The sequence below is a fragment of the Rhinolophus hipposideros genome (assembly GCF_964194185.1).
Source record: "Rhinolophus hipposideros genome assembly, chromosome: 8".
Lineage (NCBI taxonomy): Eukaryota > Metazoa > Chordata > Mammalia > Chiroptera > Rhinolophidae > Rhinolophus > Rhinolophus hipposideros.
The window spans coordinates 83,162,696-83,189,632 of record NC_138054.1 but is presented as its reverse complement, the minus strand read 5'-3'; the positions used below and the strand labels follow the sequence as shown (position 1 = coordinate 83,189,632).

Below are 26,937 nucleotides of genomic sequence, written 5' to 3'. Positions count from 1 at the left end.
CTCTCTCCTTTTCCCTCTCCCAGTCTCTCTCTCTCTCTCTCTCTCTCTCTCTCTCTCTCTTCCCCTCTAAATCCCTCCCCCCTCTCTCCTTCCCTCCCTTCCCCATCCCCAGCTCATCCACTCTCACTATCAAATTCCACTAAACCTTTCCGTTTTCTGACCTGCCCGGTCTCCCTGTCCCCAGGCCTTTGCTCACGCCACCGACCAACCGACTGACCCGACCGTTCCTCTTCAGAGTATGTCCCTCACCTGGCTAACCGCTACGCGTTCTTTAGGTCTTGGTCTGACGTCACCTCCTCAAGAAGCCTTCCTCACCTCCTCAGGCATGGCATGCTCTCTGGGGCCTTCATAGCACCTTGAATCCATCTCTTCACAGCACTGTCATGTTGCGCTGCTCTGTTCCGTGTCCTGACTACCTCACTAGCACATGAGCTACTTGGGAGCAGGGACTGTTTTCTTGGGTGACGTTGTATCCTCGGTGCTGCCTGGGGCCTGACCTGAGCGAATGAATGAATGAGTGAGTGAGAGAATGATGCCCGAGTCCATGCTAGCTCCCAACACCCGGTCCTTGCTTGCGAAGATGAACCACTCACCCTGACCATCACTGTCCACACTTCCCAACCTGCTCCTGCTTCTCCTGGCTTCTGACGGCAGGATCTGTTAAGAGTTGTTTCACTCATTCACTCATTCGTTCCATCTACTCTGTACCAGACACTTGTGTCCACACGTGTCCTCGTGGAGCTTGCAGTGTATTTTGGGGGGAGAAATACAATAACAACAGAAAGAAGTAAAACATACAGCGTGTTAGATGGTGGTGATTGGTAAAGGAAAAGGTTAAGCAGGATGCCAAACTAAGTGAGGACACAAGCCATGTGATTATGTGGGGAACAGTATTTCAAGAGGAAACAGCCAGTGCAAAGGCCCTGAGGCAGAAACACGGCAGGTTCAGGGGATGTTGAGGAGGCCAGGGCGGCTGCAGAGGAGGGTGGCAGGGCAGGAAGACACCACAACGAGGTGGGAGAGGTGGCGGGAGTCCTGTGGGTCTGGTGCACATGTAAGGACTTTGGCGTTTCCTCTGAGGGGTGTGGAGCCCTGGGGTACTGAGCCAAGGAAGGATATGAACTGACTTCCATTTTTAAAGGACCGCTCCGGACACTGTGGGGACAAGGGCAGAAGGAGGGAGAGCAATTAGGAGGCTGATCCTGGAACCTAGGCCAAAACCAGGTTTGGGATATATTTTTAAGGTAAAACCAACAGATTTGCTGGCAGAGAGGATGTAGGAGAGAGAGGAGGAGTCAGTTTCCGGTCTAAGCAATGGACATGCTGTCAATGAGAAGACTTCTCCTGGCCGGGGAGGCCCAGCTCCAGCTTCCTGGCTTCCCTCTGCCACCTTCTCCATTCCCCTTGCAGCCCCAGGCATCAGGGGAAACAGCACATTTAGCCCGGCCTGGCCTCAGGGCTCCCGCTGGCAACCAGCTCCCCACCAGCTCCCACCAGGTCCACACCCGCCCTGCAAAGGCTCCAGGCATTTCACTGCCCAGCCAACAAGTACTCAATGCCTCAAGCAGCAAATGCATTAGAAGTGACACCGAAGGTGAGAAAACAGCTGCACAGAGAAGAATCGTGATGATGAAGGAGAACACACTTGCTGTAACCCCCCCCACCCCATTCCCCACTGAGTCCAAATCCTAGCTCCCCACTTAAGAGCTGGATGACCCTGGGCAAGATAATCAGCATCTCTGAGCTTCAGTTTCCTCTTCAGTAGGATAAGAATGTGTTGGGTTGCGAATGGCAGAAAACCCAACTCAAACTGTCTTAAACAATAGTGGACATCAATGGATTCATGAAATGAAAGATTTCAAAGGTATGGCTGCCTTCGGGCAAGATCGATCAGCTCAAAAGTTGCCAAGGACCCAGTTTTTCCATCTTTCCATTTTGCCTTCTGCAAGGTCCAGCTTCCCTCTAAGGCTGGCTTGCCCTGTGGTCCCACAAGAGCTGCCCCAGCTCCTGGGTCTACTGCCTTGCTAGTTCCTAGAGAAAGAATCTTTGTCCCAGCGGAAGTCCTGAGAGCCCCTCTCATTGGGCAAACCTAGGCCATGTGCCCTCCCCTGAGCCAATCACTGCAGCCAGGGGAAGCGCGTGTACAGATTGGCTTGGCCTAGGTCTCCTGCTCCCCCCTCTAGAGCCAGGACACAGAGTCAGCTTCCCTAGAACCACACAGACACCCCTCACCCCTGCTCTCCTTGGGAGGACGGGGCTGTGGGTAGGGGGAGAGAGAAGGGGATGCTGGGAGGCTGCATAAGGCCACTGACCCACTGCGCAGGGTCATTGTGGGGATTCGAGATAACATGGGAAGTATACAGTCAGTGCTCCTTGAAAGGCAGTTATTCTTTTTGTTATTATATATAAAAGGTCATCATGAGAAAGAGGAATGAGATTTAATGTGCAGTCCCAAAGGATAAAACTAGCGTCCATAATGGAAACCCCAGGGTTTTGATTCAATCTAAGGAGAATTTTCTAATAACTGGCATTGTCCTCAATGAGGCTCCCATCACTGGGGGGGAACAAGAAAGGATTAAGATCTCAGCTCGGGGCCGCTCTAGAAGGAGGTGTGGAGCAGCTGCCTCTGAGGGATTCCAGGATTCTCTCTCTAATGGCGGTCCGTGAGGCACAACCAGGAAAATGAGACTATTATTGCTTAAAAAAAAATTTAAACCAAGGCGTCAGAAGCATGCAAGAAAAGAGAATTAAGAGCTTAAAACTCACTGATCCTCTGACAATCTGGTCCCGAGGGCGTGGGGGTGGAGGGGACGGGACACTGGCATATCCAGGAACAGACCATGCAGAGCTGTTCCCCAGAGGCTCAAGGCCAGGCGGGGGTCTCAGCCGAGGCTCTGGGTTTCCCTGGGAAGCAAGAGGAGGGGACAGAGAAGACAAGGTCACACCGACAGTCTGTCCTTGGGGTCTTCTTCTGGCAGAGTCCTGCCCACTGGGCCAGTCCAACACCCAGGACTGTGGGAAGAGGACCCAGCCAAAGGGGAGGCTGGTCACAGACGAGAAGGATGGCCTGGATCTCAGGTGACCCAGGAGTGGGGCAAGGCTAGCCTGTGCACGGACTGTAGCACTTGCCACCAGGGAAGACAGGGTCCAGATGTCCGGGTCAGGGTCTCCCATGTCTACTCCAGCTATCCTTCCAAGCTGAGTTCTCACAACCTGGCCACCCTCCGCCACGGGCTCCCTCCAGAGCTACCCTGGACTCCTTGCACCCCACCTTTGCTCCTGCTGGCCCCCCACCCCTCACCCACACTCCAACTTCCTGCCTTCCAAACACTTCTCTGTCCTTCAAGGCTCTTCCCAAATGCCAGCGTCCCCTGCAGTCTTCCCTGGTCGCTACCTCTACCAGCCATCTCCCTGAAGTCTCAAGCCCCCAGCACACCACAGTGTCTTGGCTGGCCCATAACTGTGGGTCCCCCACTTGCACCAGCTTTCCAGGTAGGGCCATCTGGTCTTACTCCACCAAGGGTTGTGGTTCCAGGAGTGGGCTGTCTGGGGCTGGGGGAGTTTTATAACCACTTTGAGTCCCATTCCCCCACCCCCACCCCATCTGTAAAATGAAGATCTTAACAGTATGTGACTAATAGAGTGTGGTGAGGAATAAAAGTTCTTAGGAAGGGCGAGAAATATACCCTATCGTTCCCATCCATTGTACGCACGAACATTTGTTTTATGTTTCTGAATACTTCTCATTGTCCCGCACGCAAAGCTGTGGGAGATGAACGGAATTAATGATGTCATCGTCTGAGAGGATGGGGGGTGAGGAGGAGGTGAAGGAATCTGACAGTGACTGAGCTGCCACATCCATATTCATGGAGCACCTTTGTGCCATCTCCAGAAAGAGGCTAGCAGAAGAGAAACAGGGACTGTCCTTGCCATTATGGAGAAGTGGCCCCAAAATGGGAAGGTCATTCCCCCAAATCCCAGATGATTGAAGCCAACATTCCATCCCCCACCATCTCGAAGCATGAAAGAGGTAAATTCAGTACAAGGAGGGGACAGTCCTGCCCTCCCAGCTGCAAATACGCTTATGGCAGTGGCTCCTGCCAGAGTTGGTGCTGGCCAAACTACAAATCATCCCCAGGGGAGTTCTGAGAAGGCCACAAGGTCACCGCAGTGACAGATTCTTCAGGCGCCTGTGTTTCTCTGCCTGAGTGAGGGGAGGTTCAGACACTTGTTCTCCCCGCTGCAAGCTGAGAGTACCTGAACACTTATCCTCTATGGGCAGCAGTTTGGAGGCCTTGGCACTGAAGTTCTGGCTCCCTGGTGAGCTGTGAGAAGCCAGGTCTGACCGCTGGACAGGAAAGTCAGGGCCCCGCCTGCCACAGGAGCCCACTATTGGGGGTGGGGAGGTCAGCATGGGCAAGGCCACACCCAGAAGCACAGCCTCTCCAAGTTTTGGCAATGCCAAGGCAACAGTGCCATGGCATGTGCTGGCTCTGGAGCATGCATGAGGCCCAAGTACCTCCAAGACAACACCTATAATTTGCTGGGGTGAGGCTGATTTCCAGCAAAGACTAGCACCATGGATTAGAGCATATATTGTGGTCATTTGGGTATAATAAAAAGGAAACACAAGCTTATTTTGTTCCTGATGGTTCCAGGGTCATGCGGATTTGCAATGGTTGGCACGTACTGAGTACCTACTATGTGCACTTTACACGCATTATCTCTGACCCCTAAATGTCCTTGTGAAGCAGCTGTTCCCATTTTAGAGATGGGGAAGTGTGGGCTCATGGGCAGTAAATACTTGGCACAAGATACACAGCTCGGAGGTGGCAATGCTGATATCCAAACTGAGGTCTCTGATTCCACATGTTCTTTCTCAGAGGACCTCTGGAGACAAGAAGGAAACTCATTTATTTCACCCAAGTAAGGTTTATTCTGAGCATTTAAGAAGTGCCCACCGTGCCACCCATTATTCAGAGATAATACAGAAGCGTAGGTCCGAGCTCTGGGGGAATCTTGGAGATGAGATGCAAACACGGGGACAGCTTGTGAATGATGCCAGATGGCAGTAAGTGAGCTCACACTTTCCCTTGCCAACCCCAGCCCAGCCATGAGCACTAGTGAAGGGAATGAGGCAGAACCTGCAGATACTTCTGTGACCACCAGATGGCGATGTAGCCTGCTAAATCAGACTCCCGCTTTGGAGACCAATAGATCACCTTGGGTGGTGATGGGTTTTTTTTCTAGAATGGGGTGGCAGTGCCTGGCAAGCTAAACTGCTCCAGGGAGAGGAACAAAGTGTGACTATTTTTAGGCACCCACCACTAGGTGGATAAAAAGGGCCAGGATGCAGAGAACCCCGGAGGAATGCCAAAGCAGAGCTGGAGGCAAGGTGGTCGTAGTGAGGGATGGCTTCCCTCACCCTTCTGGAGCTGAACAAGCAAGCGCCTTGCCTGTCTCCCAACGCCGACGCCCTCCGTCCCAGGGGGCAGCGCTAGTCCCTCCCCATGGTGTAGCCCTGGATCATGCTGTTAAAGTAGGCTGGCGTGTTACGCTCCGGGTGAAAGAGGATCATATAGCACTTGGGCCCAAAGTAGCCCAGGCTGATGCTCAGGAGATTGAGCACAATGACCAAGAGGTCCACAATGGTGACCAGCACCCCCTTGTAGACGGACATGAAGGTGCAGAGGGAGATGGAGGAGGTGAAGTAAAAGGTCATGCAGAAGGTGATGAACTTGGCCTCGTTGTAGTTGGTGGGCAGCCCCTTGCCCGTGTAGGCGAAGCTGAAGCCCACCACGGACAGGAGCAGGTCCAGGCTCGTGTTGAACAGCATGCCCTTGTGGTAGTTGAGGTTGCAGGAGAGGATCATGGTCTTGGGGTCATAGGGGTCAGCGTGGGCAGTGGGGCTGGCGCTGGTGACCAGCAGGCTGCCTGTCACAACGCCCACCTTGAGTGCCGTCATGAATGCCACAAACACGTAGGGCCCGTGGTAGCGGACCCAGTAGGCGTAGGCGCGTGGGAGGCGGCGGGCCAGCTTAAAGACCCAGACGATCTGGAAAGAACGCGCGGTGATGCAGGCAATGCAGATGGTGAAGCAGAAGGTGAAGAAGGTCTGGCGGCAGAGGCACGTGGAGACCGTGGGCGGCCCGACGTACACGGGGAGCATCGCGTAGGCCACCAGGATTGGCGTCAGCATCAGGAAGCACATGGGACCCCCAGCCGAACGAACCATGGGCGTCTGGAAGTGTCTCCAGAAGATGATCAGGATGGCCAGGGTGCTGAGGAAGCCCAGGGCGGCCAGGATGGCCACAATGATGGTGGGTACCTTGTGCCATTCGAGGAAGGCCAGTTGCCGCTTAAAGCAGGAGGTATCTTTCCTGTGGGACCACTCGTTATTTGGGCAGGGCTGGCAGTCAAATTCATCTGCAAGAGCCCATAGCACCTCTCATCAGTCAAAACCACCCTCCCAGCAACTACCTCCTCTGGGCCTGCATTGGGCCAGGCCCCCGGGGTGAAGAAAGAGAGCTATGGACAGTCCTGTAGTCATAGCCCATACTCACTGAGTCCCTTATACCCATGGGCTCATCGAAGCCTCACAGCAACCCATTTCCCAGAAAAGGAAACTGAGGCTCAGCCAGGTAAGGTCACAAAGCCAGAAAGTTACAGAGGCAGGATCTGAACCAAGGTCTCCTTGACTCAGAGCCCAACAACTATAATTCCTTCTTTCCAAGACCTCACTCTCTGGTGGGAGACACATTCAACCACGTATTCAAAGAATTCATTCCACAAATATTTTTTTTGAGCACCATCCCCTGCGATAGGCATCTGAGTTGGGAGGCCACAGGGAAGGATGAAACCAGCTCTTTGTCTTCAGGCCACTGACCAGTTGGGAGAGGAAAGCCAGCGAAATCATTTGACAAACTTATTGAGCATCTACTCTGTGCCCTGTGCTCTGCTGGACACATAGTACGGACTTGGATTGGTAAACGTAGGCATCTACTTAATTTACTAACCAGTGAAGGCATGAAAAAATAATTTGAGCCCCGACTCTGAACTGTGTAAACGCTAATGGGGAAAGAGAGATGAAATTGTTCCCCCTTTCCCGGAGTTTATGTTCTATAGGGATGGATGTTTATTCTTCTAATCAGAAAAGTCATTCAAGATATATTCACTGAGCAACCATTACATACCCTGAACTACACTAGGCACTTGGGAAACTAGAGAGATACTGTCAGATACTATCCTTGTTTGCCAGAAATGTTCCTCCTATTGTCAGAGCCACTCATTCATTCATTCATTCATTCATTCATCGTCCAGTGGACTTTCCCTGGCCTGACACCCCTGGGCTATGGGTTATGTGTGTGTGGATGGGGATTAGTTACAGTCCTGCCTGGTTGAGTGCTGTTCCTTCTCCCACCCTCCCAAAACCAACCCACATTGAAGATTTTTCTCTACATCAGATATTGGGGAGACACAAGTGGAATCAAACATGGTCCCTGGCCTTTGGACACTCAGGGAAATCGTGCCAAAGGGGAAGGGGCCTGGAGATCCCTGGGGCAGGGCAAGGGCAGGGCAGGGGTGCGTGCCTGCCAGTCGTACCTGCAGTTGCATTGAGGAAGGTGCCAGGGAGGCAGTCAAGACACTCAAAGCAGCAGGGGTGAATGCCCACGGCCTTCTTCTTTTGCCCAGGCTGACAGTCTTTGGAACATGTGGACACGGGGATCTGGAGGAAGGAGGACATGAGTCCCTGAGCCCTCTTTCCCCACACTTTGGGGACCCCCTTCCTCTCCCCAACTAGCAAGATGCTTGGGGAAGGAAAGCCTGCCCCTGACTGAAAGGGGGAGGGGGTGCTAGGTTTGCCATTAGAACTGGACATTTATAGGGACCCTTTTACTTTCGCCTGCTCAAGACCTAACCCACTTTCTTCAGGTAACAGTACCCATCTATCGAGACAGACACTTTCTGAGGTTGCTGTCAATGACCAGCTGCTGGAGATTGAGCTTGAACCAGCATTAGAGATAGGCTCCTGGGGGAACAGCCTTAACCTTCAGGAGCCCCACCCCCCAGGTTTTTAGGGTAAAGGCTGGAAAAAAATCCCCTCATGCTTCCAGCAGGGGGAGCATAAAAAGCAACCATTTTTAAATACACCCAGAGTCTTCTATTGCCCTAAACAAAGACCTGCCCTGAAGGGAAGGCTCTAATTGAAAAGATGGGCAATGTGCAAGACAGATGGGTAATGTAAGCAGGGAAATGGAAACTCTTAGAAAGGATCAAAAGGAAATGCTAGGGATTTAAAAAACAAACAAATTTGGTAACAGAAGGGAAGAGTGCCTCTGATGAGCTCATCAGTATACTGGCCATAGACAAGTAAAGAATCAGTGAGCTTGAGGATATCTAATTAGAAACACCCAACACTGAAAATCAAAGAGAAGAAAAAAAAAAGAGTGCAAAAAAAGAACAGAATATCCAAGAACTATAAACAATGACAAAAGGTACAACACACGCATAATGGGAACACCCAGAAGAGAAGAAAAGTAGTAAGGAACAGAAGAAATAAGCTGAAGGAATATTGGCTGAGAGTTTTCTACAATTAATGGCAGACACCAACCCACAGATCCAGGAAGCTGGGAGGACACCACGCAGGTTAAGTACCCCCAAAAAAATCTCCACCTAGCTACAAAATGGAAAAAAACAAAATGGAACAAAACAAAAGCCAAAGATAAAATCTCAAAGGAAGCCAGAGGGGTAAAATACCAGCCAAAATGGTTACTGGAGAAAAAGAAGAACATTTTATGATAAAAGGGTCAATCTGGCAAGAAGATATAATCATTACAAACAGGTATACACCTAACAACCAAGCCCCAAAGTATAATACTTGATGCAAACCCCATGAGAAACTGAAAGGAGAAATAGATGATTCAAATATAATATTCCACAATTATACTAAGGAACTTTAATACCCCCTCCCAATAATGGATAGAACAACCAGACAGAAAATAAATAAGGAAACCGAGTACTTGAACACAACTGGATCTAACAGACATATACAGAACACTATCCAACAACAGAATATACATCCTTCTCAAGGTCACATGGGATATTGAATAACTTCGATGAAATGGAAAAATTCCTAGAAACACAAACCCTACCAAGACTAAATCACAAAGACATGGAAAATCTGAATGGACCTCTAACTAGCAAGGAGATTGAATCAGTAAATCTCCCGTCAAAGGAAAGCCCTGGACCTGATGCCGTCACCAGGGGATTCTACCAGACACTTAAAGAACAGCTTAGGCTTCCTCTCGCAGGGTAGACCTGGCTGCTGTCACTGCTGAACATTCCAGCAACAGAGACCACGCTGAGCCCTTGATTTGGTTCCACCCGCCAAAACACCAGCCGGCCCCCGGCCAGCAGATCTGTCGCATGACATCCTTTCTTCCCTGGAGGGAGCACTGATTCGTCTTCCTAAGAATTTGCCTTCCCTGACTGCACTGCAGTGAGGGTCACTATCCATGGACTCACGGACTGGATGACATAGTGACGTGGGGTCCCTTCTAATGTCAACGCAGACAAGGGGCCCAATTTATGTTGAAGAGGGTCTGACACGGGCACCTCTGCTGATTCCAATATATACCACACCACCCAGAAGTATCCAGCCTAATAAAATGATGGGATGACATATAAAGATTCAGCTAAGGTACCGATGTGGGTACAACTCCCTGAGCGTGGGGGCACTGCCCTTGAGGATGAGGTATAAGCATTGAATGAAAGGCTGGTATGTAGTGCTGTGGCCCCAGCAACTAGAGTCCCTGGGTTCAGCTCCCACGGGGTGGAAGAAGGATTGGACAGAATTTGCTGTCCATTATTCTCAGGAGCCCATCCATTGTAGAAGTGCTGCTTCTCATCCCACAGCCTTAGACTGTCACAAAGAGACTCTGGTCTCCAAAGGGGGAATACTGCCACCAGCAGATACAACTGGGCTCTGTGTGTCGACCACCTGGTCACTTAGGGGACCACGTGCCAGTGAAAGGAGGGGACTGATTTGGTTGAGCATGAGGAGCTGGGATCACTGACAACAAGGGGGGAGGAAGGAGTAGATCTGGAATCCAGTGGACTCACCAAGGTGGCTGTTGGTGCTTCTGGCCCAGTGATTACGGAGCAAACGCCAGCAAGGACAAGGCGACTACAGGCTCAGGTGCTTGGGGATGAACGTCTGCATCACCCCACCAGCCGAGTGACCTCAAGCAGCCACGTGGCTGAGGATGAAGGAATCCAGCATGGATGGCGGGAGGGAGGGACGGTGAATATCAGCTCCGGGGCCCAGCTGCAGCAACAGAGCCTGGGGTTGAGTCCACTCAGCTCTCTTTGTGCTGAGACTGTGTTGGCTGCTGCCCCCAAAACTCCAGCTCCCCAGGCTCAGTGAGGGGCACAGACACAGTGTGTGGAGCGAGGAGTGGACATCTCGGTGGCCTCCTTCCTATTTTCTCGGCCCACCTTTCATGTCTGCCATGGCAGCAGCACCCCATTTCACGCAGGTGTCACCTATCGGCACCTGCCCTCGGGGGCTTTGCAGCTCTCTTTGGCTCCCTGCCCTGGGGATGCAGTGTGAGGTGCCTACGGGAAGCTGCTGGGCACTCACAAACGTGGGACCTGGAAGTTCAAGGGAGTTGCCCCACAGAGCGACCCACGACCACTGGGGGTGGGGGAGGGTACAGAGCCAATGGATCAATGTCAGCCTCTACCCTCCCTTGGAGGACGATTGTAAAGTGGCTCCTTAGGAGGTCCTGGCAGGACTGAGCTCCAGCTGCTCACAGCAGTGTCCAGCTCGAGACCATTCCCTTGGGCTGACTGTCCCTCTTTCCCTGCTGAAGTGTCCCCAGTCTCCCTCTCCTGTTCCCCTGGATCGTATCCTGGGATAAACCAACGGTCCAGAGCCCTTGTCTCAGGCTCTGCTTCCTGAGGCTGCAACACTGTTACTTGTTGAATTGTGTCCCCTCAAAATTCCTGTGGTGAAGTCCTAACCCCCAGTACCTAGAAAAGTGACCTTATTTGGAAATAGGATCCTTGCAGATGTAACAGTTTAGAAGTTGTACTGGAGCAGGGTGGGCCCCACTCCAAGACGACTGCTGTCTTTACAAAAGGGGGAGATACGGAGACAGACACACCGGCAGGAAGGGCACCACGTGGCGAAGGCAGAGACCAGGGACAGTTAGCAGACTCCACACAAAGCCAACAGTGGCCAGCAAACCACAGGCGCTGGGAGAGGCCTGGAGTAGATTGTCCCTCACAGCCCTCCCAGGGGACCAACCCCAGCGCCATCCTGGTCTTGGACTTGTAGCCTCCAGAACTGTGAGACAATACGTGTCTGTGGTCTGAGCCCCCCAGTCTGTGGTACTTCGTTACAGCAGCCGTAGTGAACGAATAGACATCAACCTAACTGACTCCATAAAAATCCCCAAGAAGTTTAGGAACCAGGAGCGCCAGGTGCCTCTGGAACTGGGGATAAAATGTCGCGCGGGAAGGGGGGTGATGAGGGGTCTCTGAGAAGCTTTTCGATCCCCTTCCCACCCCACCAGGCGGGGTCTCTACCCCTTCCCTCACCAGCAGAATTCTGACAGTTTACTATCTAAAGAGGGTAACACAAAGGAGCTTTCGATGGACAGGTATCAGAGACAGTGGAAGGCCTACCTACCGTACCCAAAACATGAGTATTCGTTGATAGGGTGTAGCCTGAGAGACCTCCACGGGGGGCATGTTGTGTGGCCTTAGGCAAGTCATGCAACCTCTCTGTGCCTTCAGTTTCCTAATCCACAAAACAGGGAGAATAGTAGCATCTACTTCCTAGGGCTGACACGGCAACTAAAGTCCTTAGCGCGCACGTGCCCAGTAAATGTTGACTTTTGCAGAGGCCAGTGAAAGGCCCCTGGGTCCCCAGCGTCCTGAGCAGCCAGAAAGCCTTGAACTTCCAGTTCTCAGTTAGTGGTGGAAGGAAACGGCCCCAGACAAGACATCGACAACAGAGACCCCACCGGCTATCGGTAATGAATTTCAGGTGTTCTCCTTGATGAGACCGTCCCTGGCTAGCCCAGCATGAGCCCCTTCCCCCCCAACCCCTCCGAGAGCTGACCGTGTCATTGGGGGTGTGCCAGGAAACTCTGCAAATGTTCTTCAGCTGCCGCTGTGTGGGGCAGTAGAAGGCGACGCTCTGGAACGGGTTCTGGTTCCGGACCCACCGCCACTGGACGACCTCCAGGGGCATGGGCAGGTCCCCCTGCTGGTTGAAGTAGATGTGATGACCCAGGAGGGTGAAGTTGACCTTCTTGATCTCCTGAAGTAGCTAGAGGGGCCGGAGAACAGGGAAGTGGAGCTGGCATTAGAGGTTGGGCCAGAACGGGGCGAAATCTACCATCCCGCTTGCCTTGATTTCCACATCTGTGAAATGGGGGCAATAGGTCTTGGTAAATGTGGTGGTTTGGCAGTGGCTGAGAGCTCAGGCTCTGGAGTCAGACACCTCTGGGTTTAGGCATCAGCGGTGCCACCTACAATGACCTGTCGCTTGCCCTCTCTGAACCTCAGTTTCTTCTTCTGCAAAAACGCGAGCAAGAAAAACCCCTATCTTCTGGACTCTAAAGCAATAAATGAGTTAATTTGGATTAGGGGCTTAAAACAGTACCTGAAAAACAAACACTAAGTGCTCACCTGCTACTGCGGTATTGATATTATTCCTTTTCCCTGGAAGTCCCCTCAGCCATCCCTCTGGGACCCAGTACCTGGGTCCAAAGTCCATTCCGTCTGTCACCTGCAAGGGTCATCTGGCATCTCCCCTGCCTCCCAGGTCCTCCTACTTCCCCACACTTTAGAGTCAATTCTCTTTCCAGTCTCCCCCCACTCCATCCCCATCACTCTCAGGCTGCAGACACTGCAACAAACTAGAACATGCTTGGGACCTGGAATCCTTTGGCTTGAAGTCCTTCCATCATAGCTCCATCCTCAATTTGCTGTGTGACTTTGAGCAAGTCACTGAATCTCTCTGGGCTGATCCCCAAAGGGCTTCCAGCGTAGATATTCCATTAGTCTGGCTCCTAGATTTTCCCTCCATAAATGGGAGAGTCTATCTGGCTACATCTTGGAGGCCCAGAGCTCCCCTCACCTCAGGGACATACAAACAGATAGCCTATGGAGTTGGTCCCTGGCTCTCTCCCTGCCCTGCCTGGGAGGGAGGTCCTGGCTCTGGAAGCCGCTGGAACTTGCACAGGTTGCTGGGCCTGAGGACAATGGTCCTGGGAGCTGAGAGGAGGGCAGCTCCAACCTGGTGCCGACCTGAGGATAGGGATAAGGATGGCAGAGGTTTCTAGGGAGCCTGGTGCTGGTGTCCATGTCACACCCCTGCAGTGACCTGGCCAAGCTAGGCTGAGTCACCTGGGATTCCAGAGGTCCAAGGTATGGGGTCAGAAAGCATTTTGTCCCACAAATCTCCTCAGTGGGTGGGGCCTGGGCTATTATTGGCAGGAGCCTGGGCACGTGGGGCTCCACCCCTAGCCCCATCCCCATCCCCAGCAGTGGCTCTGCCCCAACCCCACCCTCTCTCCTAAGATGTCAGACATTGGTCTCAGAAATGAATGAGGAGGAGGACACTGGATTCCACTCTGCACCAGGTAATGTGCACACAGTACTGTTAATCCTTGCAATAACCCAGCAGTGTACCTGTTATTCCTTCTATTCAACAGATGAGGAAACAGAGGCTCAGAGATATTGAACGTGCCCAAGGTTGCACAGCTAATGGGGGCAGAGCTGGGATTCAAACCCACATCTGTCTAGCTCCAAAGCTCTGCTCAGTTCATCACCACCTGCCTCCTTACAGATGAACAGATAGGCCATACCTGAGATGCCTGAAGGGTGGACAGGCAGAGAGAAGGGGGCAGGAAGAGCACAGGAGGATGATGGGCAGGTGGCAATTGACCAGGCTGTGGTCCTGGCCAACTGAATGGTCCCTGCTAGGACCCCAAGGGCGTATCTCCCCCCATCTGTAAAATAAAGGGATTAGACCAGAAGATTCTGAAAAGACTTCACACTCTGACACTCTACGATTCAATAACCTGCTGAACATTTTCCCTTGGACAGCCAAGGGAAAAAAACCCCTCACGTTGGCCTGCCTGGATTTACCCAGCCTCCCCCTGATCGGACCCCCAGCCATTGCCATCAATAGGGTGCCATTGCCACCCTCCCAGCTTCCATCTCTAAGTCTCCTCATCATCCTCCAGGCCTCTGCCTCCTCTTGGCCTCTTCTAGGGATGCCCTCCTCTCCATCCCACTGCCCCTGCCCTATCCCTAGCTGGTGACTGTCACTTCTGTGAACCTCCCTTTCATCTGTATATGGGAGCACCACTATAGAGTAACAGTGACTACTCATGGGGTGTTTGGGGAGAAATTGTAATTCACATAAAGGTGGTTAGCACAGTACTGGGCACATAGGAAGAGCTCATTCATTCATTCATTCATTCATTCGATAAATATCCAATGAGAGCAACTCTGAGCTAGACCGTTGGGGTACAACCCTGAATGGGACTAAAAGGTACTGTCTCGTGCTTGTATTTGGGGGGCTGGATAGACACTAGCCAATCAACAAGAAAGTAAATAAACACAATAATAACAACTAGGGATAAATGTTATGACAAAAATAAACAAGGGTGGTGTGGCATGACCCAGCATTGGTGGGGTGGGGGCATGTAAGGATACCACATTTGCTCTTGCACGATGTGCCCTGCACAAGTGGGTCGTTAGGACAATGGGGAGGGACGGCTGGAGCCCAGCTCACCCAGCTCATCGGTCATGTGTCTGCCACAGGGCTGTGTCCACCCAAAACAAAGAACATGCTAGTGTAACTTATCTGCACAAAAGGGCATCATTGCCTCATTCATACGACACTGTTTGTGCCAGTGATGTGCTGGGGCCCCTGCCTCCTGTCTCTATCACCCCTCCACCTCAACCCCAAATTGGCTGGTTGGATTGTCTCGAAAACATCACCTTGGCGCTCAGCTTGGAACTCTCGGTGGGCTCCTACTGCGTCCAGGACAATCCTCAGTGCTTTCATCTGGCACTGGATGCCCTCCAACATCACCTGCAGCTCCCCTTGCCCCCCACTTTTCAGCCACACTGGCCTGTCCACATGACCAAGCCACCACTCTTCCACTCACTTCCTGGAATATCCAGGGCTGCCCTCCCCCTCTACTTAAATCCTGCCTTCCCTGCCCCTCCCCCACACACACAGCTGCAACTCTGACTTCCTGCTGCACTCTGCAGAGACAAATGCTCACCTCCTTCTAGGGTGTGGGTCTGGTTCCCCCACGGTGCCCAGCCAGGGCCTGGCACATAGTAGCTGCTCAGTAAATGGGATTGGCTTGCCTGGTTGCTATGGTCAGCCTCTTTAGTCTCCACTATTAGGAGAGGAAAGAAAGTCAACTGGTCCTTCATCACAGCTGCTGCAAATCATGGCTGGGAGAACAACTGGAGGGAGAAGTGGGACAACCCCCGGGGAATGGGGCAGATCTGGGTTCAGAGCCTCAGTCTGCTGCTCACCCCTAAGCAGTCATGGGTGAATCACTTTAACTCCCCATCCCTCAGTTTTCCTGTCTGTAGATTATCAACCTCGTAGGATGGCCATGAACTGGGCACTCGGTGCCTACGTAGTAGGTGCTCAAAAAACAATAAAGCACCCATAATAATTATGTATGTAAGTAATGTAACAGGACATACAGTAAAACAGAGAATTCTACCAGCTGGCACCAGAATTCCTTCTAAAGAACAACTGCATTAAAAAATAAATAAACACTTAGTATTGCAAGTGTAGGCTCTGAGATTATAGGGTAGAGAGGTACAAATAAACAGAATAAGAGAGAAGGGGCTATTTTTAAAGAGCTAACTAAATTGCTCTGCTAAGGAAGTGACCAGATATTTGGGGGTGGGAGCCTAGAGAAAAGGAGGACGAGGGCAATAAAGAGGAGACAGAGACTGAGCGTTGAGGGATTAGCTGAGCTCCAAATTATGAAAAGCCAAGGAACAGTCTCAGCACAGAGATGCCTGATAGCAAAGAATAAGTGCACATCTCTGCTGTGAATCCCTTCTACCCCTCTGGTCCTTGGTGAGACATTCACTACCCCGAGGGCTTCCTGGTAGAGGTGTGTGTATATATCAGAAAACACAGATTTAAATTCCAGGTCTGAATCGAAGTGACACAGAACTGCGACAATGATCTGGAAACCTGAAACAGGGCCTGGAGAGCTGATGGGAGTCCACAAGCCCATTCCCCAGGCCCAGGACCCTGGAGAGACTGCATGGGGCACTAGGGTTTTCTTTGAGGGAATGTCTTCTTAACCTCCAAGGATAGACTATCTTGGGTGGTAGAGATTACATTAATGAAAAAGGGCATTTGTTTTGGCGCCATGAAAGACTTCTGGCTCTATGTGTCTGGAGGCAAGGCCTATCCCATGGCCTCTCCCACCTACTGGCCCAGAATCCACCAAGGGATGGGGAGGCTAGAGCAAAGCAGATGGAGTGGGTGGGCCTGTGGGCTCCATGGCAACCACAGACGCTGCACCTGCTCCGTGGAGCCCTGGCTTTCCTCACCCGCCAGGGATAGACCACTTCCTTGGGGCAGCTGGTCTCGCTGCAGCCCAGGAGGCTGTGCAGCGCATGCGCAACGGCATAGACGGCCGAGTACACGTTGTAGACCCCGCGCTCGCCGGAGAGCGTGAGGATGGTATTGAAGGACATGGTGGTGTCCAAGCAGGCGTCACACTCCTGGTTGCAGGTGGCCCCCACGCTGGTTCTGTTGGACGCAGGTGGCCCGGCCTGGGCGCGGCGCACACGGAACTCGCTGAAGCCCGGGATGTGCACGCTCTGGGGGGTGATACCCAGGAAGGTGCCCGTGTGGCGCAGCTCCGTGAAGCTGTGCAGGACCGGGTTGATGGCCCAGGACTCCGAGGCGATCCACACGACACCGCTGAAGTTCCGGCGCAGCACCTCGCGGAAGAAGTTGTGCAGGGTCAGGTCAGGCGAGAACACGACCACGACCCTCGCCGAGCTCTGCTGCAGCTTGTCCACGATGACCTTCAGGTGCCTGCGCTCCTGGGGCGTCTCCACTTGGCTGGGCTGCGGCGTGGGCAGCGCCTCCTGGAAAGCGATGCAGATGTCGCTGCTGGCCAGGCGCTGGCTGAGCAGCTGGCTGTTGTCACGGCCGTAGTCGTCACTGCTCGCCAGCACGACGATCCAGTCCCAGTGGAAGTGCAGGAGTAACTGCACCATGGCCTCCACCTGGTGGTCGGCGCCCGGCACTGTGCGCAGCACGGCCGGGAAGCGCCGCTTGTCGCGCAGCTCGTCGCTGATGGCGCTGTAGGAGAGCTGCCGGAAGGGCGGGGCCACCGGCGTGAGCCCCACCTGACCACCCGGTTTAAAACCACAGTCCCCGTCACCCATTCTGCCTGTTCGCGGCAGGGCCCCTGCTCGACTGTTTCTTTTCTCCATTGCTCTTCTGACTTTCTAACATCCTGAATCACCTACTATTTACGTTGTTTGTCTGCCTCTCCCCACTAGACGATAAGCTCTCCGAGGGGAGTGATTTCTGTTTTCTTTTGTTCCCAGCAGAACCCTCCACGTCTACCACAGCACCTGCTCTCGTGGGCGCTCAATAAATATTTGTTAAAAGAATGGGAGAATGAGATCAGACTGGATGTTTCGCATAAGAATAGTAACATTTACTGAGCACCTACTATGTCAGACCCTGTGCTAGGTGCTTTACCTAATGAAAACAACAGCGAAAATGACAGACTTTGTAAATACCTACTGTGTGCCAAGTTTACTGATAGCTTTTCTTTAGGGAATAGATACTTTATGCCAGTTCTGGACTAGGCACTTTGAATCATGATGAGGATAATGATTATGACAGTAATAGTACTAATAGCACTTTTTTGAGGACCTACTATGTGGCAGGCCCTGTGCTAGGCAACTATACAGGATAATACGGAGCACTTTCTGAATTATAATTATGCAAGATGCTTTACATAACAACAGTAACATTATTGACTACCTACTTTGTGCTAGAAACTTGCATAGGTTAAACACTTTAATCTTCAGACAGCCCTGGGATAGAACTCTTTTATCATCTTACTTTACAGTTGGGGAAACGGAGGCTCCGAAGTGTTAAGAGATTTGCTCAAGGCCTCACAATGGCCAAGACTCACAGCCAAGATGCACACCCAAGTCTGTCTGTCCCCAAAGCCTGAGCCCTCAACCAGTAGGCCAGGTTGCCTTCCCAGGATTGGGGTGACGTCCTGCTCCTGGTTCGGCTCCCACCTCCATGCCCCCCACCATGGGGGGAAAGTGAGCCTTCTGGACAATCACACCTCTGCCCCCCTCCCCAGCCACTTCTCCAGGGCCCAGGGGCCTCACCTGTGGAAGGAGGAAGAGGGAGAGGACGTGGGCCACAGTGATGGTGGACTCAGAGTTGTCGGGGCCAATGATGGCCACCACACGTGGCACATAGTGGCTGTAGTCCCCCTGGATGGGCAGGAAATAGTCCTCCTGTGACAGGAAGTAGAGCACAGGCTGGACGTTGTTGGAGACGTAGCAGCTGTCTACCATCTCATAGCCCAGCAGCACGCCAGGCAGCAGGCTGCTGTGGTTGTTGACCTGCTCCACGGCGAAGCGCATGGCCTGCATGAGGTTGTAGCCCAGCACCTTCATTTCATACCTGCAAGGGCCACAGTGGGGTGGGGTGGGAAGCAGGTCCGAAACGAGGAGGGTGGGGAGGTGAGAGTCAGCCGGTCCCCCCTACCTGGCATTGGAAAGCCAAAGCATTGCCCAAGAAGGAGCCACTCTAGAAGATTCTGGCATTTTTACCACGTCATTGTCACTGTAACACATCTCTAAGACCACCATTGTCCCTCTGACCACCTCTGGTACTACGATCTCTGTGACCACCATTAATCACTACCATTGCCATCACCACCACCATCCCTGTGGATTCTGTCACCAGTCTGCAGTGTACACCAACGTGATTACCATTCCCCACAATAACCTCCACCATTAGTGTCGTCACTGCCACCATCATAGTCTACTATTCTTATTGCCATTATCATTGTCACTGCCATCCCCATCACCACCATCACCATCACCATGACTACCGCCATCAGAATTCCCACCACCATCACCATACTCCACCATTTTTATTATCACCAGCATTACTGCCATCACCTTTATTAACACCATCACCATCATTTCCATCATCACCATCACTTCACTGGACGCCCTGCCATTGTCACAGGTGTGAAAACATCTAATACCGTGCTTAGTACCATCACCTGCACCATTCCCAAGCCAGCATATCATCTGCCCCAGCATCATATAAATGGTACATTTCTTATAGTCAGCCCTTGTTCATCTTTTGCACTCTCCTTCTCTTCCTCTCTCTCAGAATGCCTTTACCGTCTCTGCAGGACGTCACTATTTTATAATCCCAGGCTGATTCCAGTATCTGGCCTTCATCCTTTAACCCAATCTCTGAGTGATAATGACACCCAAGGGGCTCACAGAGTGAGGGAGGCAGAGGAAATCACCTCCAGTCTTGGAAGCGCCCCTGCCCTCCCCACCACAGCACTGGGAAAACGCAAACCTTCCCCTCCAGCCTGAGAACCTGCTACAGAAGAACCACATTCCACCTTGTAAATGCCTGCCACCTGTTTTCTAGATGGGGCGTGGACATGGACTCACTGGGACTCCCAGTTGCCAGAGGGAGTGGGGGTAGTTTTGATGGTCTCTAAGACATGGTATTAGATCGCAAACTCTTTATAGTAAGAGACAAGCCACTGGGACAACCCAGTTCTCAGTGTTTCACAACACAACCATCAAAGATGGCAGTAATGGGCAGGCCAGGTGGCTCAGGCGGTTAGAGCTCCATGCTCCTAACTCCTAAGGCTGCCAGTTAGATTCCCACGTGGGCCAGTGGGCTCTCAACCACAAGGCTGCCAGTTCAATTACTCGAGTTCTGCAAGGGATGGTGGGCAGCGCCCCCTGCAACTAAGACTGAACAGGCACCTTGAGCTGAGCTGCCGCTGAGCTCCCGGATGGCTCAGTTGGTTGGAGCGCGTCCTCTCAACCACAAAAGTTGCCGGTTCGAATCCCGCAAGGGATGGTGGGCTGCGCCCCCCTGCAACTAGCAACAGCAACTGGAGCTGAGCTGCACCCTCCACAACTAAGATTGAAAGGACAACAACTTGACTTGGAAAAAAAGTCCTGGAAGTACACACTGTTCCCCAATAAAGTCCTGTTCCTCTTCTCCAATAAAATCTTTAAAAAAGAAAAAAAGAGATGTCAGTAATACAGACTATGTGGGGTTTCCCTGGGGGCCAGTGCACGGGATCCAGGGTGGGCATTTGCAATGAATGAGGAGGAGCGTTCTGAGCTCCCGGCCATGGCCTGGCCTCCCAAGAACCACAAGAACCCTGGCTCCCACCCCTCTCCACCCCCCGCCACTTCCAGACCCCACGGGAGACTCACTCCTTGCACTTGGGCACCTGCAGGAAGTTGAGGTGAACAATGCCCTTCATGTTGGCATGGAGGGTGAAGAGGCCACCCAGGAGGTAATCCCCAGCCAGGTGGAAGTCTGGGTTCTCAGCCGGCTCAGCCAGGACCAGCAGCAGGAAGAACAGGGAGCAGACCGCACCGGCCCGGGGTCCCATGGCTGGGAAGTGGAGGGTCCCAGGAGGTGGCTCTGCCTCAGCAGAGTGCTGGCTGCTTGACATCAGGGGATTTGCACGGACATTTGCATAGTGATGGTCCTGCCACTCTCCATGGGGCGGGCCAAGGACCTGGGACAGGTGGAGAGATTAGAGGACTCTGGGGGGGGGGGGGAGGCAGGAATGAGGATGATCCCTTCTTAGGACACGGTGGGGCCTAGATGGTCCAGAAGAGCCCATTGGGCTGTAGAGAGAGCATGTCCTGCTAACTTGGCCCTAGCTTTCTGCCTCATGGTTGAGGACAGGTTGCACCCTCCCCGACTGTAAACATCTGGGAGTAAAGGACATAGGTGCTCATATCAGTAAACAGGGTAGGGTGGCACACGGAGTCCAAGCTTTAGAGCCTGGCATGCGGTAATTATGATGGCATCTGGCCCACAGCGGTAGTAGCCATTGTCAACAAGGAACAGCCACCATGCTGGGTGCTTGTCATTCTCCACCTTGCTTATCGCTCATGATCACTGGGACTGTTACTAACCCCACTAGTAACAGATGAGGAAACTGAAGCACAGAGAAGAAACTCACCCTGGGTTGCACGACCCCCAGAGCTGGGATTCAAATCACACAGCCAGAAGCTAGGGCACAGCTCTTCATCTCCATGCCACATTAACCGCAAGGCTATTGCGTTCAATAAAAGCAATGAGGCAGCAGCAGAGAATGGAGGTGGGAGTGAGGGAGGGGGCCTCACGGCCTCTGACAGCTGCCACCATCAGCCCAAAAACCCATCGGGCAATTCTGCAGTGAGCCCCCTTTGCGAAGCTCTCCTTGGACAAGCACTGCAGGCAGGGGTCCTGGCAAAAAGGAAAGTTCAAGAAGTCAACTGTAATTGAAAAATAAAAGTTTAAAGAAGGAAAGTTGAAGGTCTCTAAAGTCAAAGCTGACTACCCCTAAGGAGTTGGATGGAGGGTAGCCATGTAATGCTGTTTAGGTCCCTTCCAGCCCTAACAATGTATGGCCTAGCAGGAGCCCAAGGGCACCCACTATATTAACGCACAGCTCAGCCAGGTCTGTCCAGGCCTGTCAGCTGCTCTTGCGTTGTGGGTGGAGGAGACCCCTAGGTACAGAAAGGTCATTGGAAACCCAATGCTCTCTTTCAAGGGCCAGTTGGAGCCTGGCCTCCTCCAAGAAACCATCCCTGCCCCCGGTTCACAAGGACTGCACGAGCTCTGAGCTGCAATGATCCTCCCATCTGTATCGTCCCGGGCACCCGTTACCAGCCTTAGATTGTTGACAGGTTCCTGCTGAGGAGTGTGGCTACATTCGAGGAATCTTGAGGGAGCATGACTCCAGCTGACCTGGACTAGACATCAGCTCTGTTTGCTGTGTGAGCACGAGCAGGTTACTTAACCTCTCTGAGCCCATTTCCTTCCCTACTGATATAGGAATAATTCCAGCCTCATGGGATCCATGGGGGGATTAAATAAAATGAGAGAACTTCAGGGAACAGAGCAGACCCTGGAGAAAGGTGAATTTGCCAGTTTGAAATTGTCCCTTCTTGTAATGTAAACTGCCACAGGGGTGGGGGGCAGGGGGGTGGCGGGAGGGACACCACAGGCTCTGTCCCCGGCTGAAAGAGCCAAAGCACACTGGGTGTCATAAGCAGCTCCAAAGGAAACATCCCTTCCCTCACCCATGACCTATCCTGGGGTAGAGTCATTCCACATTTAGAATGACAGGGAGAGGCTGCCTGGAAACACACACAGAATTTGGTGTGTGATCTTGAGCCTGTCTCGGCCCCTCTCTGGGCCAAGGTAAACCAGCGGGGTAAGGGGAAGACCCAATTCATAAAACAAAAGTAAGAGCCCTGCATGGGGTATTTGGAGGTGTGGGTTCTGGGCCTGGCTCTCCCCTCTCCTGGCCTCAGTTTCCTCATCTGTACAACGGGAGGCCCTCTTTGGACTGCCCTTATCCACCCTCTGTGTCAGCCAGTCAAAAGCCCCAACTAATCCACCCTTTATCCTATGATTTCTCTCCAGATCCTGCCTTTTGCCATACCCCAAGCTCAGACCCTCCTCAGCTCTTATCTGGACCTCTCTGTCTACCTCACACTGACAGTTTAAATTCCTGAAGCTCAGCTCTGAGCCTCTCACTCCTCCACTCTAACACATCCTGGGACTCCCCATTGTCTGCAGGATCATGGCTGAGCTCCTGGCCTTGGAATTTGAGTCCTCCCCAGCCTGGCCCCAGCTCACCCATCATCCCTGCCCCTGACTTTCGAGCAGGGAAGACTCTCTCCTGTGTCATGTGCCCCAAACTACAACCACACTGGCTTCCTTGGAACTGAGTCTCTGGATGGCATTCTAGAAGCCTCTGAGACCATAGTCACCTTCGCTGCTAGAAACTTAGGGAGTCGAGAGGATAATTACAAAACAGTACGTTTACCAGGGCGTGTTATATGCCAGGCACCGGGCCCAGCACTTTGTATGTATCATATCACTTAATTCTCACAACGACTCTGCAAAGCAGCCATTTTGACTCCCATTTTCAAGAAGAGGAAACTGAAGTTGAGAAATTAAGCGATTTGCCAAAAGTCACACATCTAATAGGTGGTGATGGAGGAATTTAGACCCAGGCTGCCCAAGCTCTTTCCCGCCACACTACCTGACTTTGGTGTGTTCTGCCTACAGGAATTGTCATTGCTATGCCATCTGGGTGGGGGAGGGTGCTGCCCTCCCTAGTGCAGATTCCATCTCAAGGCCAAGGTGCCAGGGAAAGATCAGTTTCACAAAAACGACTGCACATGTCAGTTCTGAAGAGGGAGAATAAAGATGCTGGTTGTTGAGAGGAACTGGGGTGTTTAGGGGACTCCCAGCTGTCAGGGTTTAAGCAAAGCTTAGGGGTAAGGGGGTGGTAGAGACAGAGAGCATCTAAATTAACCTGAGCCCCCTGGGTGTGGCAACAACCCCAGGGGGAAAGGGGGTTGGAGAACAGAGTGGCTGAGAAGGCCACTAATCCAGTGGGCACTGGCTGAGCCGATTATGGGACAAGACTGGGTATGGTACAAGGGACATAGCCAGGGCCGCAGTCTATGAGATATGGCTTACAGTCAAGACAGAAATCAGGGCCCTCGTGTGGGCAGCATGTACTAGAAGATACCAGGGGCCCCAGAGCCTCCCACAATGTGGATATCATGGCAGAGCGGAGGGGACCTGTAGAGACCCACAAAACTACCCATTATACAGACAGGCAAACTGAGGCCTGGAGAAGGGCACTCGTTCAATGGCATGAAAAGCAGGTTGGTTTACCCTTGATTCCTCTCAAGTCTAAAGTATGTCAGGACAGCTCTGCGATGTCCCACGCCGTGCTGGCCCCGAGACAGGGTAAGGAGGAGGGAGGGCAGTGGCCAGCCAAGAACTCCGTGGGGGAGGCGGGGTCTGTGCCACAAGACACAGGAGGAGGATGGTGACAACGAGCGAAGGTTATTTGTACTATTGATGTGTGTTGAGGGTTCACAGCATTATAATCACTACGCTGAACACTTGCCCTGCTCCGTCTCCCCATTTTATTCTCACATTTCAGGTACTATTTCCCTGTTTTGCAGATGAGGAGACTGAGACTCAGAGAGGGACAGTAACTTATTCAAAGCCACACAACAGGTATATGGATTGAAGGGATCAAGATTCTAATGGGGGCTGACGGCAGTGGTGGTGGTCGAAGGGCTCTGATGAGGAATAACGGGGTCCCCTTTGACAGAGAAAACGTGTTAGGGTGGGCGTCAGCATGGACAGACGATCTCTCTGAAGAAGGAGCACTGGACGGAGAGTCGTAAGTCTTGGCTTCTGGTCCAGCTTTGCCCCAACCTGAAGGCTGCCCTTGCACAGATTGCTTCCATTCTCTGGGCCTCAATCTCCCCACCTGTAAAATGGACCAGTGCTTCTGAACATTTCAGGGGCAAGGATCCTTTTGAGATTCTGATGAAAGCCCTGGACACTAACGCAACACCCACAAATGCAGCTGAGCATCTACGTCCAGGGTGCCACCAGGCTTGTTCTACAAGGCTCATCCGCAGACCCTGGGCTGAGATGCCCAGGCTGGGTCATCTCCATGGTCCCCTCTGGCCTTGACATCATCTAAGAGGGACAACTGGATGCCCCTGGGTTGCCGACCTCTGTGAGGACAAATTTCCAAGAATACTGTGTCACTGTGATTCTCCTTCCGGGCTGCACAGATAGCACGTGCCCTGGGGTGGTCTAGGCCGGACACAGCTCATGGTCCAGCCCAAGGCCTGAGGTCCTCATGCTCATACCTGTATGACTGCTGGTTGCCAAGGTGATGGAGAGCTATGACAAGCTTATGCAAAATACAAGGGGTGGGGGCAGCCGTGAAAATGGGGGCCCAGGAAAAGCTGCCCATTTGCCTTTCATCTGTTCCTGCGAATGCTCACGGAAAGGGACTGGCTGGAGGGGGCTGCCTTGAACTTCCTTCCTCCCCCTCCCCTGGAACACAGGGGCAGCCCCCAAAGGGGTATGACCCCAAGGACTGGCGGCTGCATCAGCTCCCCACTCCCACCTCCCCTCTTTTTCCTACCAGTACTCCCTCCTCCAGGACAAAATTGGGCAGATGGAAACCTAGCTCCAATCTGGCTTAGGATGGGGCTAGAGTGGGCAAACAGGGCCTCCCAAAGGAAGGCCTGGGAGATGGGCCCGAGACAGCCGGCTTGGTTCAGAGACACTGCAGAGGAGGGTCACTGGGGAGGTCTGAGAGCCAGCTCTCAGAGGGTCCAGCCTCAATAGTCACAACTGTGAGAGGTTAGAAGTCAAAAATGGAGGGGCCCCTGGTCGCTGGGGATCTAGGGGTCAGCTCAGGCCTAAGGGAGAAACTCTGCTGTCTCTCTAAGGAAGACTCTCTAAGGGAGAGAGTCCCTCTCTCTAAGTCTCTCTAAGGGAGAAACTCTGCTGTGGCTCGGACACCCACCTGAGCCGAAATCCACTTAAGCGTCTTCACCAAATTGGCTCGGTGGCCTCAAACAGGCTGTGTCTCAACCAGAAAAAGATCTGGAGGTTCCAAATGACCACAAGCTCAGTGAGAGCCCAAAGGATGATAGTCGCTAAAGCCTGAGGGAAGGGAAGCAACCTTTATGGAGCCTCTGCAATGCTTTCAAACATCACGGCATCGGCTCAGCACAGTTCCGTGAAGTGAAGGATTCATAGCCTCATCGTACAGATGAGGAAACCAAGGCTCAGGAGCCGAAGAGATTTCTATGGGAGGACTAATGGAGGTCAGAAGTGGAATGACTAGCCAAAGAGGAGCTGGTTACTAGGAGGGTCGGGTTTGAACTCAGGTCTCTAGGTTTCACAGCTCACGCTCCTCGCTACCTGCTCCACCAGGTCCCTGACTTCCAACTGCTCCTCTACCAGAGTCATTTTCCCGTCCTCCCCTGCCCTGGCACTTTTGCCTCCATTCAACTAGGGCAGGTGGCTCAAAACCATTGCTCACTCTCTTGTGGGCCCAGTGCCTGCCCAGGTGCCCAATGCCTCTTTGCATGGTCACCGCAGTAGGTCACCGTGTCCGTGGTGGGCCAAGGAGCCTCTTCATTTCCCTGTTGTGGCCAGGGGCCCAGCCACAGGTCTGGGCTTAGAGCATGAACCATTTGACTGAGGCCGGATGTCCCTGCCACCACCAACCCACAGGCTGCCAATTGGGTGTGCACTCTAAGGAAATGAGGGGCCACCTGTGCTAGCTCCTGGCCACAAGGTTAACTCAGAGCTCCTGGGGGTCCAGAGGAAACATCAGGATGCAGACTCACCCTCTTCATGAAGTCACGTCATTTTCATTAAGGCTCCCACCACGCATTCATCCTCACAATTCCTGTCTGCTCTGTCTGGAGGCCAGTGTAGTAAATAGTAAGAGCCGCCAGGACTAGAATGCAGGCTGTGTGCCAGGCATTGTGCTCAATGCTTTAGACGTCACACCCTTGGATACTCACTGTAGTCCGAAGGTACATTCTCACTCCCATTTTACAGATGAGGAGACTAAGGCACAGATGCTTGAAATAACTAGTCTACCTGGTTAAGGTCAATGTCAAGGCAATGACAAGGTAGGTGAAGCACTTAGCCAGTAATCGGCCAACTCTGTTACTGTCTCAGTGTGACCCTGAGCAAGTTGCTCCATTTGCTCAAAAACATTAACAGGGCTTATGTATCCC

At 52.6% G+C, this 26,937-nt stretch overlaps 1 protein-coding gene across 1 annotated transcript; it reads right to left on the bottom strand.

Annotated features, from left to right (window-relative positions):
* Positions 1 to 4,919: 4,919 nt before the first annotated feature.
* TAS1R2 (taste 1 receptor member 2) lies at positions 4,920 to 20,735 on the bottom strand (the record flags this gene model as incomplete). The annotated part of the gene is made up of 6 exons (XM_081056101.1): positions 4,920 to 6,426; positions 7,603 to 7,726; positions 12,131 to 12,340; positions 16,627 to 17,400; positions 18,448 to 18,748; positions 20,554 to 20,735. 6 exons carry the CDS (start codon positions 20,733 to 20,735, stop codon positions 5,498 to 5,500), a joined length of 2,520 nt encoding a protein of 839 aa, XP_080912227.1. The 3' UTR covers positions 4,920 to 5,497.
* Between the last annotated feature and the right edge of the window lie 6,202 nt (positions 20,736 to 26,937).